This window comes from Bufo gargarizans, chromosome 3 (assembly GCF_014858855.1).
Source record: "Bufo gargarizans isolate SCDJY-AF-19 chromosome 3, ASM1485885v1, whole genome shotgun sequence".
Taxonomy (NCBI): domain Eukaryota; kingdom Metazoa; phylum Chordata; class Amphibia; order Anura; family Bufonidae; genus Bufo; species Bufo gargarizans.
The window spans coordinates 409,981,638-410,003,003 of NC_058082.1; the positions used below are offsets into that span (position 1 = coordinate 409,981,638).

General features: G+C 45.3%; 1 protein-coding gene across 2 annotated transcripts in view; it reads right to left on the reverse strand.

Moving 5' to 3' along the window:
• The window catches only part of LOC122933388 (complement receptor type 1-like), a 131,075-nt gene that overhangs the window by 86,037 nt on the left and 23,672 nt on the right, over positions 1 to 21,366 (reverse strand). For both annotated transcript variants that reach the window (XR_006388426.1, XM_044288355.1), the window contains exons 5-6: positions 10,068 to 10,127; positions 7,906 to 8,097 (exon numbers count right to left, since the gene is read on the reverse strand). Coding sequence is in view for 1 of the 2 variants with exons in the window: in XM_044288355.1 (XP_044144290.1) it covers positions 7,906 to 8,097; positions 10,068 to 10,127 (252 nt within the window). In the remaining variant the exon portion in view is untranslated. The remainder of the gene's footprint in view (positions 1 to 7,905; positions 8,098 to 10,067; positions 10,128 to 21,366) is intronic.

Here is a 21,366-nt window from a genome sequence, read left to right on the forward strand (position 1 = left end):
AGCCACGGTGCCCTCCATAGCAGTTAAAGTCACACTGTCTTCCAGTACAGCAACAGCCACCGCGTAACCCATCACTGTGACAGACACTGTTTTCTCCATAGCAGTTTCACATAAATAATTGACATGCTGCAGAAGGTCAATTTCCACACGGAAAAAAATAAAGTGTACTATAGAATGTTACGTTTTTTTCTGCGTTAAAATCTCTGCTTATTCTGCAATGTGTGGAGTAGTCTAAAGATGCACAGAGCCTGGAAGATGTATGACTCTTAATTTTCGAATATCTATCTGCCTGCCTAGAAGAAGACTTTTGAGCTACAGATAGAAAGCAGAGCCTTGTTAGTAGAAGAGAAGAGGAGACTGAAAGCCATCACATCAGGGGTACACCGCCAACAAGGTGCAGTGAGGTGGCCTTGGGAGGCACCACTTAGTGACAAGTCAGAGGCTAGCACAGGCAGCACAATAATGTCATTATCATCACGCAGCCTGAGCTGGGCAGAGTATGGCTTATGGCACGGGCTGAAAGAAGCCTGCATGGCATCACTGACAGCCCATGGAGGTAAGTATTTGTGTTTATTATATTTATTTTCCAGCAAACCGTTGGGCCACTATGAAGGAGGAGGGGGAAGGGGGGCATTATTGTAACTGTAAGCACTATGGGGACATTGGGGCATTGTTTTAGTCATAGCACACATAGTGGGGCACACATAAGGGGTGGCACTATGGGGACATTTGCTCTACTGGGGACACCAGAAGGGGGGATTTTTTGTAACTGCACACAGAAGGGCGCATTTTACTGTACTTGCACATATTTAGTGTATATATTATAACTGCTGTTCGGCTCAAGCATCGCTATGCTCGGCACATGGCATGTGCTCGAGCGCCATACTTGAGTCTCCTTCCTGCACGTTTCAAGGCTGCTATGCAGCCAATAACCGTGCAGGTAAGTACTGCTATCACTGCAATGCCAGTAGCCATGTTGGCTGCTGGCATTACAGTGATTGGCTGGCCAGAAAGCGTCATCGGGTGCTATATAGCACCCGATGACACATGTTCGGCTCATTTGTAGTCAGGGACAGGGAGAGCTGCGCTTAGGAAGGGACAGATGGTGTAGGGAGTGTGGTCGCAAGATTCACAATCTATTTACTTGAAAAACATTTCAAAGACCCAAAAGTCCTTTTAAGGACTATTGTGTGTGGTGGCAGGAATACGATATAGCAATAATTTTTTTTTTACCATCATTTTCAATACTTTTTCTATAGAGGGTGTCTGCAGTGACTTGTGACATCTGTGCAATACTTTCTGTGTGTCAGGGCCAGCGATAGGAAAAATATAACCGCAAGCTAGTATATTTTTTCCATAATTTTCAATACTCTTTCTATAGAGGGTGTCTGCAGTAACTTGTGACTAGAGATGGCCTTGCGGTTCGCCCGGTGCGATTTGCCGAACATGCGAACATATGGAGATATTCGCGCCCGCCATATTCTTTTACATTGTGAAGAACTTTGACCCATGACACATCTGTCAGGTGGTACAGGACAACCAATTGAGACGTTTCAGCACATGGACACACCCCCTAACTTATAAATAAACCTGATCCTGGCCGCCATTTTACATTCAGTGTTTTGCCAGTGTAGGGAGAGGTTGCTGTGTAGAGCAGGGACAGACTGTTAGGGACACCAAACACTAGCTAATAGGGCCACAAAAGTCATTTTAAGGACTGGTATAGGTGTGCTATCGATAGGTGTGATACACTGAAGGATGCCATATACTTATAATATACTTTTATAATGAGTCAAAAACACATAGATTTATATGGTGATCACCTGGAAGTCAGGGGGCTTATTGGGGCCATTTTTATATAGGGTAAGGTTCCGGACGGGGTCGCTCTTATCAGGGCGGGTGGTCTGTGGTTAGGCTATCAGGGTCAGAATAGCACCCCCTGTAGGGCAATATCAGGGACAGTTCTTTGCCCACCCTGTCCTTCAATACCACATCATCATCTAGCCCAGGGATAGATGTTTTTTGCTTTCTCTCCGGGATTCATGGATGTGCACTGGAACCTCCGGATTGTGGTAGGACATATAGTTTCTGATTTAGTGCCGCCGAGCACTTGTTATTGCTTGCTCCATCTATGCTTTTTGCTTAACTTTAATAATTTAATTTATTTTCATTTTGAGGGATATCTTTTCCATTCACACGTCCGCAAAATTGGTCCGCATCCGTTCCGCAATTTTGCGTAACGGGTGCAGACCCATTCATTTTCAATGGGGCCGAAATGTGCTGCCCGCATCCGCATTTGCGGATCCACACTTCCGCATCCGAGCTTCCGTTTCCGCAAAAAAATAGAACATGTCCTATTCTTGTCTGCAATTGCAGATAAGATTACGCATTTTCTATTATAGTGCTGGCGATGTGCGGCCCGCAAATTGCGGAATGCACATTGACGGTGTCTGTGTTTTACGGATCCACAAAGCACTTACGGACGTGTGACTGGACCCTCATAGTAACATTATTAAAGGTTACGTTTTATCTTTATGTATATTCTAATAGATTGCCTTCTTTGTACAATGTTATAATATACTTTCTATGTTAGAAAGCATATTATAGTGCATTTGTATTGTGCGGCAGTTGTGTGCGGTTCTGCTGTGATACCACAGGTATATAGAGGGACTAGTGTTATTGGAACAAATCATTTCTGTTGGTGTGATATACCAGTCGCCCCCCAAAAAAACTGATTAAAGAGGGGTGTTATATACCAATATACTTTATTTATAGTGCATTTGGGTACTGTATAGTGCATTTACGCATGCACGTACGTGAAAATTTTATTGCCAATATTTTGCATTGAAAAAAATTATGAATGGATATCGCAAATTCAAATTATACATCTGGTATGTCACTGTCCATGTTGTGGGACTATTTGTGCACTTCTAGCAATTATTTCTTGGCTGCAAACATGAGCTGGAGCTTTTTCAGGTTCGCCTGCTATTAAAATTAATGGGACCCACCGCGAACTTGCGGTTCGCGAACATTTGATCACGATCGCGAACCGTCTCGGCAGATGTTCGTCCATCACTACTTGTGACATCTGTGCAATACATTCTGTGTGTTAGGGCCCGAGATAGGAAAATTATAAGTGCAAACTAGTATATTTTTTCCCATCATTTTTCCCAACTACTGGGTGTCCAAGCTGAACACGTGGAATGAACAGACTCTCTATGCCTTGGAGGTGCTGGCCTGCCCTGCCGCCAGCGTTTTGTCTGAGCGGGTATTTAGTGCTGCTGGTGGCATTATAACAGGTAAGCGTATCCACCTGAAAATGCTGACACGTTGACTCTTGACTGGATTGCCCCAGACTTCTTGACTTCACCAGAGGAAAGGGGATGAACAAAGGCACTTTAACTGTATTCCCAGGAACCCTTGCCACAACAAAAAAGGGTATATGGTTAAATCTTCCTTTTCTCATCCTCCTCTTCCATCATATCAACATGCTTATTCGTCGCATATATTGCCGTTGCTTAGAATTTTTTTACAGGGTCAGCTCACCTGCAGGCCCTCGCATATAATGTTTTACAGGGTCAGCTCACCTGCAGGCCCTCGCATATGATGTTTTACAGGGTCAGCTCACCTGCAGGCCCTCGCATATAATGATTTACAGGGTCAGCTCAACTGCAGGCCCTCGTATATAATGTTTTACAGGGTCAGCTCAACTGCAGGCACTCGCATATAATGTTTTACAGGGTCAGCTCACCTGCAGGCCCTCGCTTATTATTTTTACATGGTCAGCTCACCTGCAGGCCCTTGCATATAATGTTTTACAGGGTCAGCTCAACTGCAGGCCCTCGCATATAATGTTTTACAGGGTCAGCTCACCTTCAGGCCCTCGTATATAATGTTTTACAGGGTCAGCTCACCTGCAGGTCCTCACCTACAATATTTTACAGGGTCAGCTCATGTTCTGATGACGACAGCGAAGTCTTGCCTGTTGGTACACTGGTACACATGGCTAACTTCATGTTAGGCTGCCTTTTCCACGACCCGCGTGTTATACGCATTTTAGACAACACGTATTACTGGTTGTTCACCCTCTTGCTACAAAGAGAACTTTTTATCTCTCATTCTTCTGGTGGAGAGGACAAGCAAAACGGTGCTATACCAGAAGGTCCTTGTTGAAAAATTGCTCCAAAGTTGATAGGGCAGACATCCAAATGGATCGTCGCCGTCACGGGGATGTGCGATCGCCTAGAAGTTGTCAACAAAGCAGAAGCAGGCCCTCACCTACAAGTCCAGTCTCAGTAGCCAAGAGTCTGGTCAACACAATCCTCACCATGATGGCACACTGGGTGAACATTGTGGAGGCCATAAGCAAGATGGCTTCTGGCACCAGACTTGCCCTCCAATAGATCCTCGTGAACGGAAAGTGTTCTCATTCCAATAACAGGGCCTCTTTAAAGTGCTGTATTGTTATTTATCTTCACTACCTCCCCGAATAGGGAGTGGGTAATTGCCGCACACCTGCTGCCTTCCTTGGACGCTTGTGCTTTAATTACTTGTCCAACCCTCTCTAGGTGGTTCACAATTAGGAAAAAAAAGGGGCAAGGCAGCAACAGCCAATCAGATTTCAGCCATTTACCACCCTTGGATGTGGTAGCCCTTTCTCAGGCTCCCTCTCTGGCATCGAACCCTGATTCCCCATTACCCGTGATCACCATGGTAGGCGCAGAAAAGAACATCGAAAGTTGAAAAGGCAGACATCCAAATGGATCATCGCCGTGTCGGGGAAGTGCAATCGTCCAGAGGTTATCTAGAGTCACCAATGTGGCAGCAGGCCCTCAGCCCTAATGTTTTAGATGCTTAGATCAGCAGGCCCTTTCTCCAAATGTTTTTGAGGGTCACCAGCAGGCCATCAATCATAATCTTTCAAGGGTGAGTATGATGCCTTCCTTTATGTGTAACAAAGGGTGTTTTGGAGTGCCGGTTCCTTGTAATTTTTCGCAGCCCTTTCACTTAGTGCATAGGCTTTATGAGTGTATGAGTCCCACTACCTGAACTTTTGTACCGCAATGTGAATAAAGCTCTCCATTATGCGATATACAGGTTGTATACCTCTTTCTTGTAATTTTTGGCCGCACTTGCACTTTATATACAAGTAAATATACAGGAAAGAATGTTTTGTTTTTGTTTTTTTTCAGTTTTGTGCGTATTATTCCCCGTCTGTAAAAGTGGTGTACTACTCGGACAACATGGTTCCCAGCAGCGACCTGGGATTCAAAGATGCATCCTGACATCCTCCCCATGCTGTTCCCAAACCATTTCGGTGGTGTTTTCATACATTTCTGAACTTTTCCTATTAACCAGGCACCCTCCCCTCTTCAGAGCAGGGGGTTGCCTGGTTTAATGTTTGGTGCTCGATCAACACTACACATATTATAAGGGGCATTTTTTGTACTCACACATGTTAGAAGAGGATATTTTTTGTACTGGAACACATTGTAAGGGGATATATTTTGTACTGGCACACATTATAAGGGGGAATGTTTTGTACTGGCACACATTATAAGGGAGTATTTTATGTATTGGCACACATTATAAGAGGATATTTTTTGTACTGCCACACATTAGCAGGCATTTTTTCGACTGGCATATGGCACACATTATAAGGGGAAATATTACTACTGGGGGGCATTATTGTGGGCTTTATTATTACTGGGGTGGGAAACACAATTACTAGTATTTATTCATTTATTTTACTGACTTATATAGCGCTGACATATTCAGCAGTGCTTTACAGATATCACCATCACACTGTTTCTAATGGGGCTCCCAATCTAAGTTCCCTATCAGTATGTCTTTAGCGTGTGGGAGGAAACCAGAGTACCCAGAGGAAACCCACGCAAACATGGGGAGAACATTTAAACTTCATGCAGATGGTGAATTTGGTCAGACTTGAGCCTAGGACTCCAGTGCTAACCACTGAGCCACCTTGCTGCCCATATGAGCACTATAGGGGTATTATTATTTCTGGGACACAATGGGGGTATTACTATTGGGGTCACTGTTAACACTAAGTGCTCTCTGGCAGATAATTATTTCTAGTGGTGGGACTTTGGGAAGCACTATTACTGTGGGGGGCACCCTTACATATTATCAGCTTACCACAATTATTTTCATTTATTAAGCTGAAATATGCCTATATTAGGCGTATTTCAGGTGCAGATTGCGGAGCAACAGCAAGTTGAGCCGCAATCTGCGACTTCTCCTGGCTCACGCTAGGTCTTAAAAAGTGGGCGTGCTGTGGGCAGGGAAGCCTGTCTCATTTACCATTTTCTACGACGGTTTCCGGCTTAGAAGAAGTTTTAAATGTAAGACAGCTCATAACCAAAGCGGAACCACCTCCATCTTAGGGCTCTTTCACACCTGCGTTCTTTTCTTCCGGCATAGAGTTCCGTCGTCGGGGCTCTATGCCGGAAGAATCCTGATCAGTTTTATCCTAATGCATTCTGAATGGAGAGAAATCCGTTCAGGATGCATCAGGATGTCTTCAGTTCAGGACCGGAACGTTTTTTGGCCGGAGAAAATACCGCAGCATGCTGCGCTTTTTGCTCCGGCCAAAAATCCTGAACACTTGCCGCAAGGCCGGATCCGGAATTAATGCCCATTGAAAGGCATTGATCCGGATCCGGCCTTTAGCTAAACGTCGTTTCGGCGCATTGCCGGATCCGACGTTTAGCTTTTTCTGAATGGTTACCATGGCTGCCGGGACGCTAAAGTCCTGGCAGCCATGGTAAAGTGTAGCGGGGAGCGGGGGAGCAGCATACTTACCGTCCATGCAGCTCCCGGGGCGCTCCAGAGTGACGTCAGGGCGCCCCACGCGCATGGATGACGTGATCGCATGGCACGTCATCCATGCACATGGGGCGCTCTGACGTCATTCTGGAGCGCCCCGGGAGCCGCACGGACTGTAAGTATACCGCTCCCCCGCTCCTACTATGGCAACCATGACTTTAATAGCGTCCTAGCTGCAATAGTAACACTGAACGCATTTTGAAGACGGATCCGTCTTCAAATGCTTTCAGTACACTTGCGTTTTTCCGAATCCGGCGTGTAATTCCGGCAAATGGAGTACACGCCGGATCCGGACAACGCAAGTGTGAAAGAGGCCTTAGAGGTTTATTAAGACTGGAGTCTAAACGCCGCTCTTAATAAATGTGCCCCTATGTTTACAGCACTATTACTGTCAGGGACACTATTTGCTGGGCACAGTTATTTTTTTAGTGCACTGTGTACTACTAATTATTGAAGGAGGTACTATCTATATGGATAATTTGTTTTGCAGTATAGTATTGGGGAGCATAGTGGGCACAGTATGAGAGAAGAGACGAGAGGAGGCTAATATATATGTATGTATGTATGTTATGTTTTCTAAGTACCGTATGTCTTTAACAGTAGGACTGAAGCGAAGGGGCTACGTTGGGAATTTGGCATGGAGGGTGCACCGTTTCAATTTTCGCCTCAGGCAACAGAAAGACTAGGTGCACCCCTGCATCATATAAATTAGATTATTAAGATAAGATAATAAGAGTCAGATAATAGAGAAGCAGACAGAGTGCATGCTTTGCAGAGAACATTTTATACATTATATAGAAATCAGTCAATAGGGATCATGGGCTTGTTTATCTCCATTATGAAATCACATCTTTAACTAATTAGTTATTCATTAATATTTAAAATGCATGCAAATAATTAAGGGTTGTTTGACGTTATTTAAAAGAGTGTAAATAGTACTGTAAATGCATTTCTTTTCTACGTGAATGTTTAGAGCATTGTTGCCGTTCTTTCTGCTACTGCCTGGTATAAGGTTGAGGAACTATGATTTTGGTCTTAATAAAACAAATGTAAGCTTACCTTTACAAAATGTATCAGGAGCAGACCAATTTCCATCACCCATACACATTACAGTTTCCTTAGTTCCGGGTACATATTCATAGCCGTTTTTGCATTTGTAACTGACAATGGCACCCTTTGTGAAAACTGTGTACATCAAAAAATCATCTTTGAGATCTGCAAATGGAACAACTGGAGGAGACCTGCAGAAGTCTGTAAAGAGAGTTATACATTTTGTGAGATATGAAAAAACTGCTAAAATCAGTTTACAATGTATCTAGGTCAGTACACTACATTTTTGTTCGGCGTATACTGTATATCCAGTGGCCGGGTTTGAGATGCCCCCAACACTACACTGCGTCCCCTAGACACAGCTGAGGGGGTGGTAAGGCATGGTGCACCCAATGTGAGATAAGTCCAGAGAGTCAGGGATTGCAGTAAACCAGTATGCTTCTTTACTGGAGGAATTCAAGTGCAAACAATATAGGCAACCCACTGAGCTGGCTTCACCAGTCTCTTGTCTGGTAGCATAAGGTTTTGTGTTGAGGTAAGGCCTAATTGTTTCTTTCTTTACTTGGTGGCCCAGGGTCTGTGGCAGAGTATACCTGTATTAGGATCTTCTCTAGCAGTCTCCAGAGTCTCTCCTGCTAAGCACTGGTCCCTATCTGAAGACATCTAGCGGCTCCGACTTCTCTACTTTTATACAGTTTCTAATTGATCTAAAACTTTCTAGTGAGTGAGGAAAAGCTGGAGAAGCACAGCCTAAACAGAAACTAGACCGTTTTCAGTCATAAATAACAGACCAAGCTATATTAGAGGGTCAATAGTTCACTGTGTCTGGATTTTCCCTCCTAAATGCAGCTCTTCATAGTACCTTATGACAGCAGTGGGAAATTACTAGCTTCTCAGTTCACAGACTGAATATTCCCAAAGTCTCTTAGTGCGAACTGGCTGTGTATTAACTCAATCTAGAATTCAGTAATAACAGTACAAATTAACAGGATATATCATATGAAATGCAATTCAACAGTATAAAACTGTGAAAACATCATAAATTACAGTGCAAGTTTACAGTGCATGGAGATTCCATGTCGATGTGTCCAGCCCTACCTTAGCTAAAATTTAGTTAAGGGACTCCAATATCTCCAAAAAATCCTATTAGCTATTTAATTTTGTGCCATGCTAGCAGGGATCTGGGGGTACGATTTCTCCTTACGTACTATTTCTTGCTCATGGTAAGGAGTCTGATTACCAACAAGAACCTCACAACATATTAGCAAAAATAATAACAACTGGGCCTAGCTAAACAATTCTGCAGACGTACAAAAATAATTTTTTTCCTAATAACCCATTTTAAAATGACACATATGCTGAAACATATAATACCCAGGTGAAAAAAAAGGGGCCAGATGGACCAGAAGGCATCTATTTTATAAATCAATTCCCAACGTTATTTCAGTTTAGAGGGAGACTCTTCAGAAGAATATAACAAACCATCCATTTGAGGATACCCCCCTTCCCAAATAAGTAAAGAACTAGAAGACTCCTATTCACTTATTTTTTGACTAGCTAGTTAGTTCTAGGGGAAAAAAAATATTCACTTTTGCCAGGAAAATGATATTTACCTTAAAGCTGGCCATGACAAATGAGCAGCACTGTCATGTGGCACTTCTGATACTGCATTACTGCTGGCCACCTGGACACCTGTGCATCTAAAGCAGTTGCACAGACGCCATGTCTTCCCCTTTAGGCTTCTTATTTATTTTCAGCCAACCACGTGTGGCCAGGAGAGGGCCCCTAGATCTCTGGGGCGCTAAGCATTTACTTGGATGGTGGTAAACTCATGCACGTACAGAAATTAATATTAATACTGTAAGTACTAGGTTATGCTAGAATAAAGTGGCAATGACTCCTGCCAGCTCATTCTTGTCAGGTGCCTCATGGCCAGCCGTTAAATCTAATCAGCCAATCATACAAATAAAAGCCTAGAAGAACCATCTGGAGGCAAAGGTCATAATTATTGACATTGCTTAGAGCTGTTGGATCCTCACAATTGGATATTGATGGCACACCTTTGCATTTAAAATAAAATTGACAGCATAGTCTAAGAATTAAACTGCATCACTCAAAGGGTAACAAAGTATAAGTATACTCAAACGCAAAACTAGTAGAGAATACAGCACCTGTAAACTGGTCCTCCTCAGTAGTGTGTTGCTGTGTCTTCTGTCCACCATCTTCATCATCTGCAATGAAAAGTAAAACAATATTAAGAATAATTTCAAAAACAGTAACATAAGAAATCAGTATGTTTTCTACAGTACAATATGGAATAACCTTAAGGGAAAAAAATGTTCGCTATTTTGTAAGGTTCATGTTATCACTAAACCCACTAATAAAACAGCAATTCATGCACAGTCAGGTCCATAAATATTGGGACATCGACACAATTCTACATTTTTTGGCTCTATACACCACCACAATGGATTTGAAATGAAACAAACAAGATGTGCGTTAACTACAGACTATGAGCTTTAATTTGAGGGTATTTACATCCAAATCTGGTGAACGGTGTAGGAACTACAACAGTCTGCATATGTGCCTCCCACTTGTAAAGGAACCAAAAGTAATGGTACATAATAATAATCATAAATCAAACTTTCACTTTTTAATACTTGGTTGCAAATCCTTTGCAGTCAATTACACCCTGAAGTCTGGAACGCATAGACATCACCAGACGCTGGGTTTCATCCCTGGTGATGCTCTGCCAGGCCTCTACTGCAACTGTCTTCAGTTCCTGCTTGTTCTTGGGGCATTTTCCCTTCAGTTTTGTCTTCAGCAAATGAAATGCATGCTCAATCGGATTCAGGTCAAGTGATTAACTTGGCCATTGCATAACATCCCACTTCTTTCCCTTGAAAAACTCTTTGGTTGCTTTTGCAGTATGCTTTGGGTCATTGTCCATCTGCATTGTGAAGCGCCGTCCAATGAGTTCTGAAGCATTTGGCTGAATATGAGCAGGTAATGTTGCCCGAAACACTTCAGAATTCATCCTGCTGCCTTTGTCAGCAGTCACATCATCAATAAATACAAAAGAACTAGTTCCATTGGCAGCCATACATACCCATGCCAATACATTACCACCACCATGCTTCACTGAAGAGGTGGTATGCTTAGTATCATGAGCAGTTCCTTTCCTTCTCCATACTCTTCTCTTCCCATCACTCTGGTACAAGTTGATCTTGGTCTCATCTGTCCATAGGATGTTGTTCCAGAACTGTAAAGGCTTTTTTAGATGTCGTTTGGCAAATTCTAATCTGGCCTTCCTGTTTTTGAGGCTCACCAATGGTTTAGATCTTGTGGTGAACCCTCTGTATTCACTCTGGTGAAGTATTCTCTTAATTGTTGACTTTGACACACATACACCTACCCCCTGGAGAGTGTTCTTGATCTGGCCAACTGTTGTGAAGGGTGTTTTCTTCACCAGGGAAATAATTCTTCGGTCATCTACCACAGTTGTTTTTCTTGGTCTTCCGGGTCTTTTGGTGTTGCTGAGCTCACCGATGCGTTCCTTCTTTTTAAGAATGTTACAAACTGTTGTTTTGGCCACGCCTAATGTTTTTGCTATCTCTCTGATGGGTTTGTTTTGTTTTTTCAGTCTAATGATGGCTTGCTTCACTGATAGTGACAGCTGTTTGGATCTCATCTTGAGAGTTGACAGCAACAGATTCCAAATGCAAATAGCACACTTGAAATTAATTCTGGACCTTTTATCTGCTCATTGTAATTGGGTTAATGAGGGAATAACACACACCTGGCCATGGAACAGCTGAGAAGCCAATTGTCCCATTACCTTTGGTTCCTTAACAAGTGGGAGGCACATATGCAAACTGTTGTAATTCCTACACCTAATTTTTATGTAAATACCCTCAAATTAAAGCTGACGGTCTGCAGTTAAAGCACATCTTGTTTGTTTCATTTCAAATCCATTATGGTGGTGTATAGAGCCAAAAATGCTAGAATTGTGTTGATGTCCCAATACTTATGGACCTGACTGTAACTGTGGGCATGATGAGTATCTACAGATACAGTCACTTCATTCATAGTGTTATATAGCTTCAGTTAAATTTATCTATTAAAGGAGACCATACTTACCAATTCCGGAGGGACCGTAATGTATGGTATATAGGCTCTTTTAATGACAGATATCAGGAATTATATCAGGGAAGATTAGGATAGGTCAGATGGATTTTAAGGGTCCAGTCATTTTGTTACATGAGAGATGTTTCTTTTCCTCCCTTACAGGACACATGATGGACTGCGTGCATGTAGTTTGTCCTCCTGGTCTGTATCGTATTGTTATTTGAACTGTTCATATGCCAATACCGGAAAGAGTTCATCTTGAATTACACTACGGACTTTCCTCTACGTTTTGACCACTAAGGGTACTTTCACACTTGTGTTAAACTTTTCCGTTATTGAGTTCTGTCCTAGGGGCTCAATACCGAAAAAAAAAACTGATTTGTTTTATCCTAATGCATTCTGAATGGAGAGCAATTCATTCAGTATGCATCAGGATGTCTTCAGTTCAGTCACTGTACGGTTTTTGGACTGAGAAAATACTGCAGCTATTTTCTCCGTCCAAAATTTCGGAACTCTTGCTGGAATGCCGGATCCGGCGTTATTTTCCATTGAAATGCATTAAAGGGGTTGTCCAAGTTATATTTATTGATGACCTATCCTCAAGATAGGTCATCAATATCAGATCGGAGGGGATCCGACACCTGGCACACCCTCCGATCAGCTGTTTGAAGAGGAGACTCGCGCGGTGTCAGCACTGCCTCCTCTTCACTGTTTACCTTCTAGCCGTTGCATCTGCAGTGGTGAGCAGGTGTAATTACACCCAAGCCAAACCATTCATTTCAATGGGACGGCTTGGGTGTAATTACACCTGCTCACCACTGCAGATGCAACGGCTAGAAGGCAAACAGTGAAGAGGAGGCAGCGCTGACACCGCGCACAGCTTCTCTTCAAACAGCTGATCGGAGGGGGTGCTGGGTGTCGGACCCCCTCCGATCTGATATTGATGACCTATCTTGAGGATAGGTCATCAATAAATATAACTTGGACAACCCCTTTAATGCTGGATCCAGCCCCAAGTATCCTGAAAAAACAGATCTGGTTTTGCGGTCTGCGCATGCGCAGACTTTTAAAAATGTGGAACGATAAATACCGGATCAGTTTTTCCGAATGACAACTGGAGAGACGGATCCGGTATTGCAATGCATTTGTGAGAGGGATCCGCATCTGGATCCATCTACAAATAGTATCCATCAGGCAGTTCCGGCGACACAAATGCCTGCTGGAATCCAACAACGCAAGTGTGAAAGTACCCTTACAATCTGGCATCTGACACCAATCCACTGAAACTGTCTTAAACAAATTCAGAAAAGATCTGTTAGCTGCCAAACCCACACAACATGACTCTGTACTCCTTATCCTGCACATTTGTCCCTCCTGAAAATCTTCTTCTTTACTGGTATCACAGACATGTCCCTCTTCTGAATCTCCTCACAAATCAGGTAGCAAATATTTAGTGTCTCAAACTTTAGTGTACAGCTCTTATTCTCCCCCTCAAATCTCTGCTCAGGAACCTCTGCTTTTTTAGCTACAGTATACTATCCCATAGCTCCATATCTTTCACTTCTTGGTGATGACATTAAGATTTCTGGTCCCGATGATATCTCTCTGCTATCCAGGGCTCGAGAGTGCTTATTAGTTGTTGTTCTTTATTATCCTCTCACTTTCTACAACTCATTGCTATAAGCATAAGCAATGCACCACACAGACCTGTGACGAGTTACAAGAAGAAGTAGCGCCAAGCGGCCACAGCGCATGTAAGTATGCTGCAGAGTAACTGGCCATGGCATACAGGACTCCAGTAGCGTCCTGGCTGCCATGGTAACCGATTGGAGCCCCAACATTACACTGCTGGGACTCCAATCGGAACTGCCGCTGCCACCAATGATGGATCGTCGCCACCAAATGGATCGTCGCCGTCACGGGGATGTGCGATCGCCTAGAAGTTGTCAACAAAGCAGAAGCAGGCCCTCACCTACAAGTCCAGTCTCAGTAGCCAAGAGTCTGGTCAACACAATCCTCACCATGATGGCACACTGGGTGAACATTGTGGAGGCCATAAGCAAGATGGCTTCTGGCACCAGACTTGCCCTCCAATAGATCCTCGTGAACGGAAAGTGTTCTCATTCCAATAACAGGGCCTCTTTAAAGTGCTGTATTGTTATTTATCTTCACTACCTCCCCGAATAGGGAGTGGGTAATTGCCGCACACCTGCTGCCTTCCTTGGACGCTTGTGCTTTAATAACTTGTCCAACCCTCTCTAGGTGGTTCACAATTAGGAAAAAAAAGGGGCAAGGCAGCAACAGCCAATCAGATTTCAGCCATTTACCACCCTTGGATGTGGTAGCCCTTTCCCAGGCTCCCTCTCTGGCATCGAACCCTGCTTCCCCATTACCCGTGATCACCATGGTAGGCGTATCCAGGGCTCGAGAGTGCTTATTAGTTGTTGTTCTTTATTATCCTCTCACTTTCTACAACTCATTGCTATAAGCATAAGCAATGCACCACACAGACCTGTGACGAGTTACAAGAAGAAGTAGCGCCAAGCGGACACAGCGCATGTAAGTATGCTGCAGAGTAACTGGCCATGGCATACAGGACTCCAGTAGCGTCCTGGCTGCCATGGTAACCGATTGGAGCCCCAACATTACACTGCTGGGACTCCAATCGGAACTGCCGCTGCCACCAATGATGGGGGGGGGTCTGCACTGCCCACCAATGATTTTAATACAGGGGAGGGGGGGCACACTGCCCACCAATGATTTTAATACGGGGGGGAGGGCACACTGCCCACCAATGATTTTAATACGGGGGGGAGGGTGCACTGCCCACCAATGATTTTAATGCTGAAGGGGGGAGGGTTCACTGCCCACCAATGATTTTAATACCAAGGGGGGGGGGAGGTTGCACTGCCCAACAATGATTTTAATATCGGGGAGGGCCCACTGGGGGCTGATGGAGATGGTACTGGGGGGTGGTAAGAGGCACTGGGGGCTGATGGAGAGGCACTGGGGGCTGATGAAGAGGCTACTGGGGGCTGCTATGAGGCTACTGAGGCTGCTATGAGGCATGGGGCTCTTATCTGAGGTCTGATTGGGGGTCATTCATATTTGGGTCTGAGCTGAGTTGTGATCTGAGGTCTTATTGGGGTCTTTCTAACATTGGGGATCTTATTGGGGCTGTCAGCTGAGGTCTGATCGGTGGTCTGACCTGAGGTGGAATTATTTTTAATTTTTTCCGGAGCAGCTTGGAGAAAAAAGGGCTCACACTCTCCCACACTCCTTCTGCCAGGCCAAGCCTGTCAGGACCCCTTAGACGAAGCCAGCCGGCACCCCTGAGGACAAGCCAGCCGGCACCCCCGAGGACAAGCCAGCTGGCACCCCCGAGGACAAGCCAGCCGGCACCCCCGAGGACAAGCCAGCCGGCACCCCTGAGGACAATCCAGCCAGCACCCCTGAGGACAAGCCAGCCGGCACCCCTGAGGCCAAGCCAGCCGGCACCCCTGAGGCCAAGCCTGCCACACCCCTGAGGCCACGCCTGCCATACCCCTGAGGCTAAGCCTGCCAGCACCCCTGAGGCCAAGCCAGCCAGCACCCCTGAGTCTTCAGAACTGTAAGTAAATTATATAGAAGGGGAGCTTATAATATGAAAGAGATGAATTATGTCAGAACGGCTCTTCACCTACACGTGTATCAGCACTAGATATATACCCCTAATACTCTCCCTAATACCCAAACTACAGCTGAGGTCTGATTAACATTGGGGGTCTGATTGGTGGTCTGACCTGAGGTGTAATACGTTTTTTTTTTCCGGAGCAGCTTGGAGAAAAAAGGCCTCACACTCTCCCACACTCCTTCTGCCAGGCCAAGCCTGTCAGCACCCCTTAGGCGAAGCCAGCCAGCACCCCTGAGGCCAAGCCAGCCAGCACCCCTGAGGCCAAGCCAGCCAGCACCCCTGAGGCCAAGCCTTCCACACCCCTGAGGCCAAGCCTGCCACACCCCTGAGGCCAAGCCTGCCATACCCCTGAGGCCAAGCCTGCCAGCACCCCTGAGGCCAAGCCTGCCAGCACTCCTGAGGCTAAGCCAGCCAGCACCCCTGAGGCCAAGCCAGCACCCCTGAGGCCAAGCCAGCCAGCACCCCTGAGGCCAAGCCTGCCACACCCCTGAGGCCAAGCCAGCCAGCACCCCTGAGTCTTCAGAACTGTAAGTAAATTATATATAAGTAGAGCTTATAATATGAAAGAGACAAATTATGTCAGAACGGCTCTTCACCTACACGTGTATCAGCACTAGATATATACCCCTAATACTCTCCATAATACCCAAACTACTGCTGAGGTCTGATTAACATTGGGGGTCTGATTGGTGGTCTGACCTGAGGTGTAATTAGTATTGATTTTTTTCCGGAGCAGCTTGGAGAAAAAAGGCCTCACACTCTCCCACACTCCTTCTGCCAGGCCAAGCCTGTCAGCACCCCTGAGGCCAAGCCAGCCAGCACCCCTGAGGCCAAGCCAGCCAGCACCCCTGAAGCCAAGCCTGCCACACCCCTGAGGCCAAGCCAGCCAGCACCCCTGAGGCCAAGCCTGCTAGCACCCCTGAGTCTTTAGAACTGTAAGTAAATTATATATAAGGGGAGCTTATAATATGAAAGAGACAAATTATGTCAGAGCGGCTCTTCACCTACACGTGTATCAGCACTAGATATATACCCCTTACTCTCCCTAATACCCAAACTATACAAGATACATATCCCTACCTTCTGTCTAATACACATACACACCCCACGATATGTATTTCACCTTCTTGTGTTACAGACCGCTGTACAATTTAACAATCTTCTTTAATACACAGACATTTAGATTCTTCCATTTCCTACACTGGCACAAATGCATTGCCAGTGACCAACTGTCTGTGCTCAGTCCTACTCGTAACCTTCACAAGTGCATGAGGAGCTGCGGATGTGGCGGCGAGGTCTGAGAGGTATGTGGGGGTGGGAGATCCCGGGGGGGGCCATAATTTTTTTTTTGCTATGGGGCCCAGTCATTTCTAGCTACGCCCCTGCGTGGCAATTATCAAGAGAGAGAAATCAAATGCCCATATCCCAAAAATTAATTTTGTGACAGCAAGACAGGAAGCTCACTTAAGGATCAGATTTGAAGTTTTCATAGAAGTCTGTGAAGGGGGGGGGGGGTGGAGGAGTGAGCTACAAAGATAGAAACAAACAGACTGACATAGACAGTAGTGCATTATAGGCAGACCACGTGACTGCTATGAGGCCCAGACTCCTAGCAGTGCAGCCTGGCTACTTCTGATACTGCATTACTTCTGGGAGGGGTGCCCTGGACACCTGTGCTTCTGAACCAGCTACACAGGCAGTATGTCTTCTCCTTTAGGCCTCATGCACACGACCGTTTTTTTTTTATGGTCCGCAAAAACGGGGTCCGTAGGTCCGTGATCCGTGACCGTTTTTTCGTCCGTGGGTCTTCCTTGATTTTTGGAGGATCCACAGACATGAAAAATGAAAAAAATATCTAAGTCAAGTTTGCCATTGAAATGATAGGAAAAAACGGACACGGATCACGGACGCGGATGACAATCTTGTGTGCATCCGTGATTTTCACGGACCCATTGACTTGAATGGGTCCGTGAACCGTTGGCCGTGAAAAAAATAGGACAGGTCATATTTTTTTCACGGCCAGGAAACACGGATCACGGACGCGGCTGCCAAACGGTGAAGTTTCCGATTTTTCCACGGACCCATTGAAAGTCAATGGTACCACAGAAAAACACGTTAAATGGGACAATGGCCGTTTTTATTAGGCTATTCCTAGCCATCTGGGCAAACCCACAGATCATCCCCCAAACCCCCTTGTACTTGCTCCGCTACTTGCAGGCTACGCGGGCATGAGTTCAGAACTTTAGTCACTTCGGTCCGCAACTCGGTTCTGCGGTGCATGATCCAGCAAAACCCGCCGCGGGAGGTCATGGGTCTCGCGGGATCACGCGCCGCAGAACAGAATTACTGACCGAAGTGACTGAAGTTCTGAACTCATGCCCTTGCAGCCTGCAAGTAGCGGAACAAGTACAATGGGGGGTTGATGGGTTCCAACTTCCTACACTTGTTGATGGGTTCCTTCACAGATCACAACTGATTCTGGCATCCCAGCAGCACAATCTGTGATTAGTTTATAGTTGGGGAGTTTGCTTAATTGTAAATAAGGCTGACCATAGGTTAGGATGGTCTGTGGGGTTGCCCAGATGGCTAGGCCCTTCACTGTAGTTATTAACCCCTTTCAGCAGTCCCCCATTCACTGAAGGAGGGACTGCTGAAAGGGGTTAATAACTACTATGAAGGCTTCCCCCCCGGTGGCGATGAGGGCATGGCTTCATGGGGTGGGGGGCGTGGCTTCACGGGGGCTTCACGGGGGCTCATGCCCCAGATGTCTTCAGACCCTAGCAACGCCCCTGGTCTCAAACTTGTACAGCTCTTATTCTCCCCCTCAAATCTCTGCTCAGGAACCTCTGCTTTTTTAGCTACAGTATACTATCCCATAGCTCCATATCTTTCACTTCTTGGTGATGACATTCCGATTAAGATTTCTGGTCCCGATGTTACCTCTTTGCTATCCAGGGCTCGAGAGTGCTTATTAGTTGTTTCTCTTTATTATCCTCTCACTTTCTACAATTCATTCACATTGAAACCAAATTTATCCTCTTGTCCCTGTCCCATTCATAACCTTACCAGAACTAGTAATCACAGTTCAATGGTTAGTGCACTTTCACATAACTTTGCATAGATCTATAGTACAAATGAATATAATGGCCCTTTTCCATAGGCTGATGCCCAGGAAATGATTGGAAACAAACTAAATGTTAGTGATAATTGTATGATTGTAAGTATAACACCCTTGAGTGGTGTTGCCACTCCTACACCCTGCTACTGTCCTTATGTCTATGCATTATGTTCCAGTTCTTCTCCATAACGTGCATCTATAATAATGTTTGCAACTGTTTATAACATGTAATATGCCTGGTTTACCAGCAGGTGGTAGCAAACCCGGCAGAGCTTTAATTATGTAGAATGGAGCTAACCATTCCATTCTAAACCCCCTCTGGAGAGAAGTTGGCGAGTCCTATTTCCTGGAGGAAGGGTGAGGACCAGTTAGAAGTGGTTCTAGTGCTAGTGCTAGTGTTAGTGTGTGTGTGCTGGTAGGGACTCCAGGTTAGAGCTCACCGAATCCTACCACATCCCTTGGCTGAACATAAGACCGACCAAGGAGTGAAGCACAGCATCACGAAGAAAGCAAGGACACTAATTAAACTTGTCAGGACAGCAGAGTCAGATTGTCAAGCTGGACAGGATACAAGATACAACAGAAATCCACAAACAAGTGTCTAGGCCAGAAGCTGAGGATAAAGGTCACCTCCTTACAAATCCCTACCAGCTCTCCTTAGACTTCTGTGCCCACGTTCAGACCCTAGAGGTGGGAATAAACGTGCCCCCGTGCGTAAGGCTGAAGATTCCCTAAGATGGTGACAGGGGGAAAAAGACAGCTTGCTTCCTCAGACCTGGAGGAGGCTGGCGTCTCTCTCTAACAGCCTAGACAGAACACACACAAGAAAACAAAACCAACGTATTTTATCACAGAGCAGATACAGCAAAACCTTCTTTCCTTCTTTCCTTCCTTCCTTCCTTCCTTCCACTGAGCAAGATAGAAGCTATAACCCGCACAGGCCACTGGGAAGGGGCGTAATGTAAACTCATACAAATGACCCCACCCAGTGCACCTGAAGGGAGGCGGATACAGCTCAACTCCAAAACAAAAACAAAAAACTACACACGTGCTGCTAACCTGGCAGACCTCCTCACATAACCTGAGCAGGGCATGACACAGATATAGCAGAGTTGAGTTTGCCTGCCATTTTAATGCTAAAGCCTGCTGGAACCAAGATAAAGTCAAAAATCTGTTTTGGAAAAACGTTTACTTAAGTTGATCTTCATCTCAAGGTCTGGACTCAAGTTCTTCCTTAATCCCTCAATTATTCCCTTTATTTATTGCTTTGCAGCCAAAGCCTGGGGTCCAGTGGTATCCAGGTAGGAGCACAGTGACACACATAAAGAGACATTTTAGACCACAACATACCAGAAGAATTGTGTAATAAGTGGTCAAAATTAAAACTTAACATTTAATTGGAATATTTACAAAATTGGTCCCAAGATATAGAGATACATTAACATTAACATAAACAAGAAGCAACGCGGCGGGTTGCCAAACAGGAAAAACTGGTACCCAAAACCAAGTCATACACTAAAAAGAGATGCTCTGCGGCACCAGAATGATAACCGGTTGGTCCTACCACTCAGATGAAAGGCTTCTGGATCCACAATTGTCCGGCTGGTGTTGATAGATGTGCACACCGTTGCTGTGGCAATTGCGTAATACAGGGTGGTCTGTATTGCTGGCTGGCCCTACTAATGCCCTAGAGCCCTACACTGGCCTATGTTTCCTGGATAGCGGTGAGCCGCCACCAGTCACCTACAGGAACCTCACCCTAGAATTTGTGCGCCCTAGAAGGCCCTCGCTTACCTGATCCCTACATGCACGTTTCGCTGAAAAAGATGAGTAACAGGCTCATCAGGGGAAACACGGTCTGCTTGGGCTGAACCTGTGCAGGGTGCACTGACAAAGATGTCAATTGTGCGCTCTGCACAGAGGCAAAGTTTCACCACGATCCAGATATGGATCAAAGTGGGCTGGTTAGCTATGAGGGAAGAGGGGGGTCAAGATGTAGAGCCCCTCTCCTAATAACTATCTGAGACGCCTGGGCTGATGTAGCCTGTAGGTGACTGGTGGCGGCTCACCGCTATCCGGTCACATAGGCCAGTGTAGGGCTCTAGGGCATTACTAGGGCCAACCAGCACTACAGACCACCCTGTATTATGCAATTGCCACAGCAACGGTGTGCACATCTATCAACACCAGCCGGACAATTGTGGATCCAGAAGCCTTTCATCTGAGTGGTAGGACCAACCGGTTATCATTCTGGTGCCACCGAGCATCTCTTTTTAGTGTATGACTTGGTTTTGGGTACCAGTTTTTCCTGTTTGGCAACCCGCCGCGTTGCTTCTTGTTTATGTTAATGTTAATGTATCTCTATATCTTGGGACCAATTTTCTAAATATTCCAATTAAATGTTAAGTTTTAATTTTGACCACTTATTACACAATTCTTCTGTTTGACTTAGGTGGTCGTCCTTAATTTTATCTAAATTTGTTATTTGACCACAACATACCACTCAGCAATTCCTACACCTGGGATGCGTGACATAGAGGGCCCTAGGGGG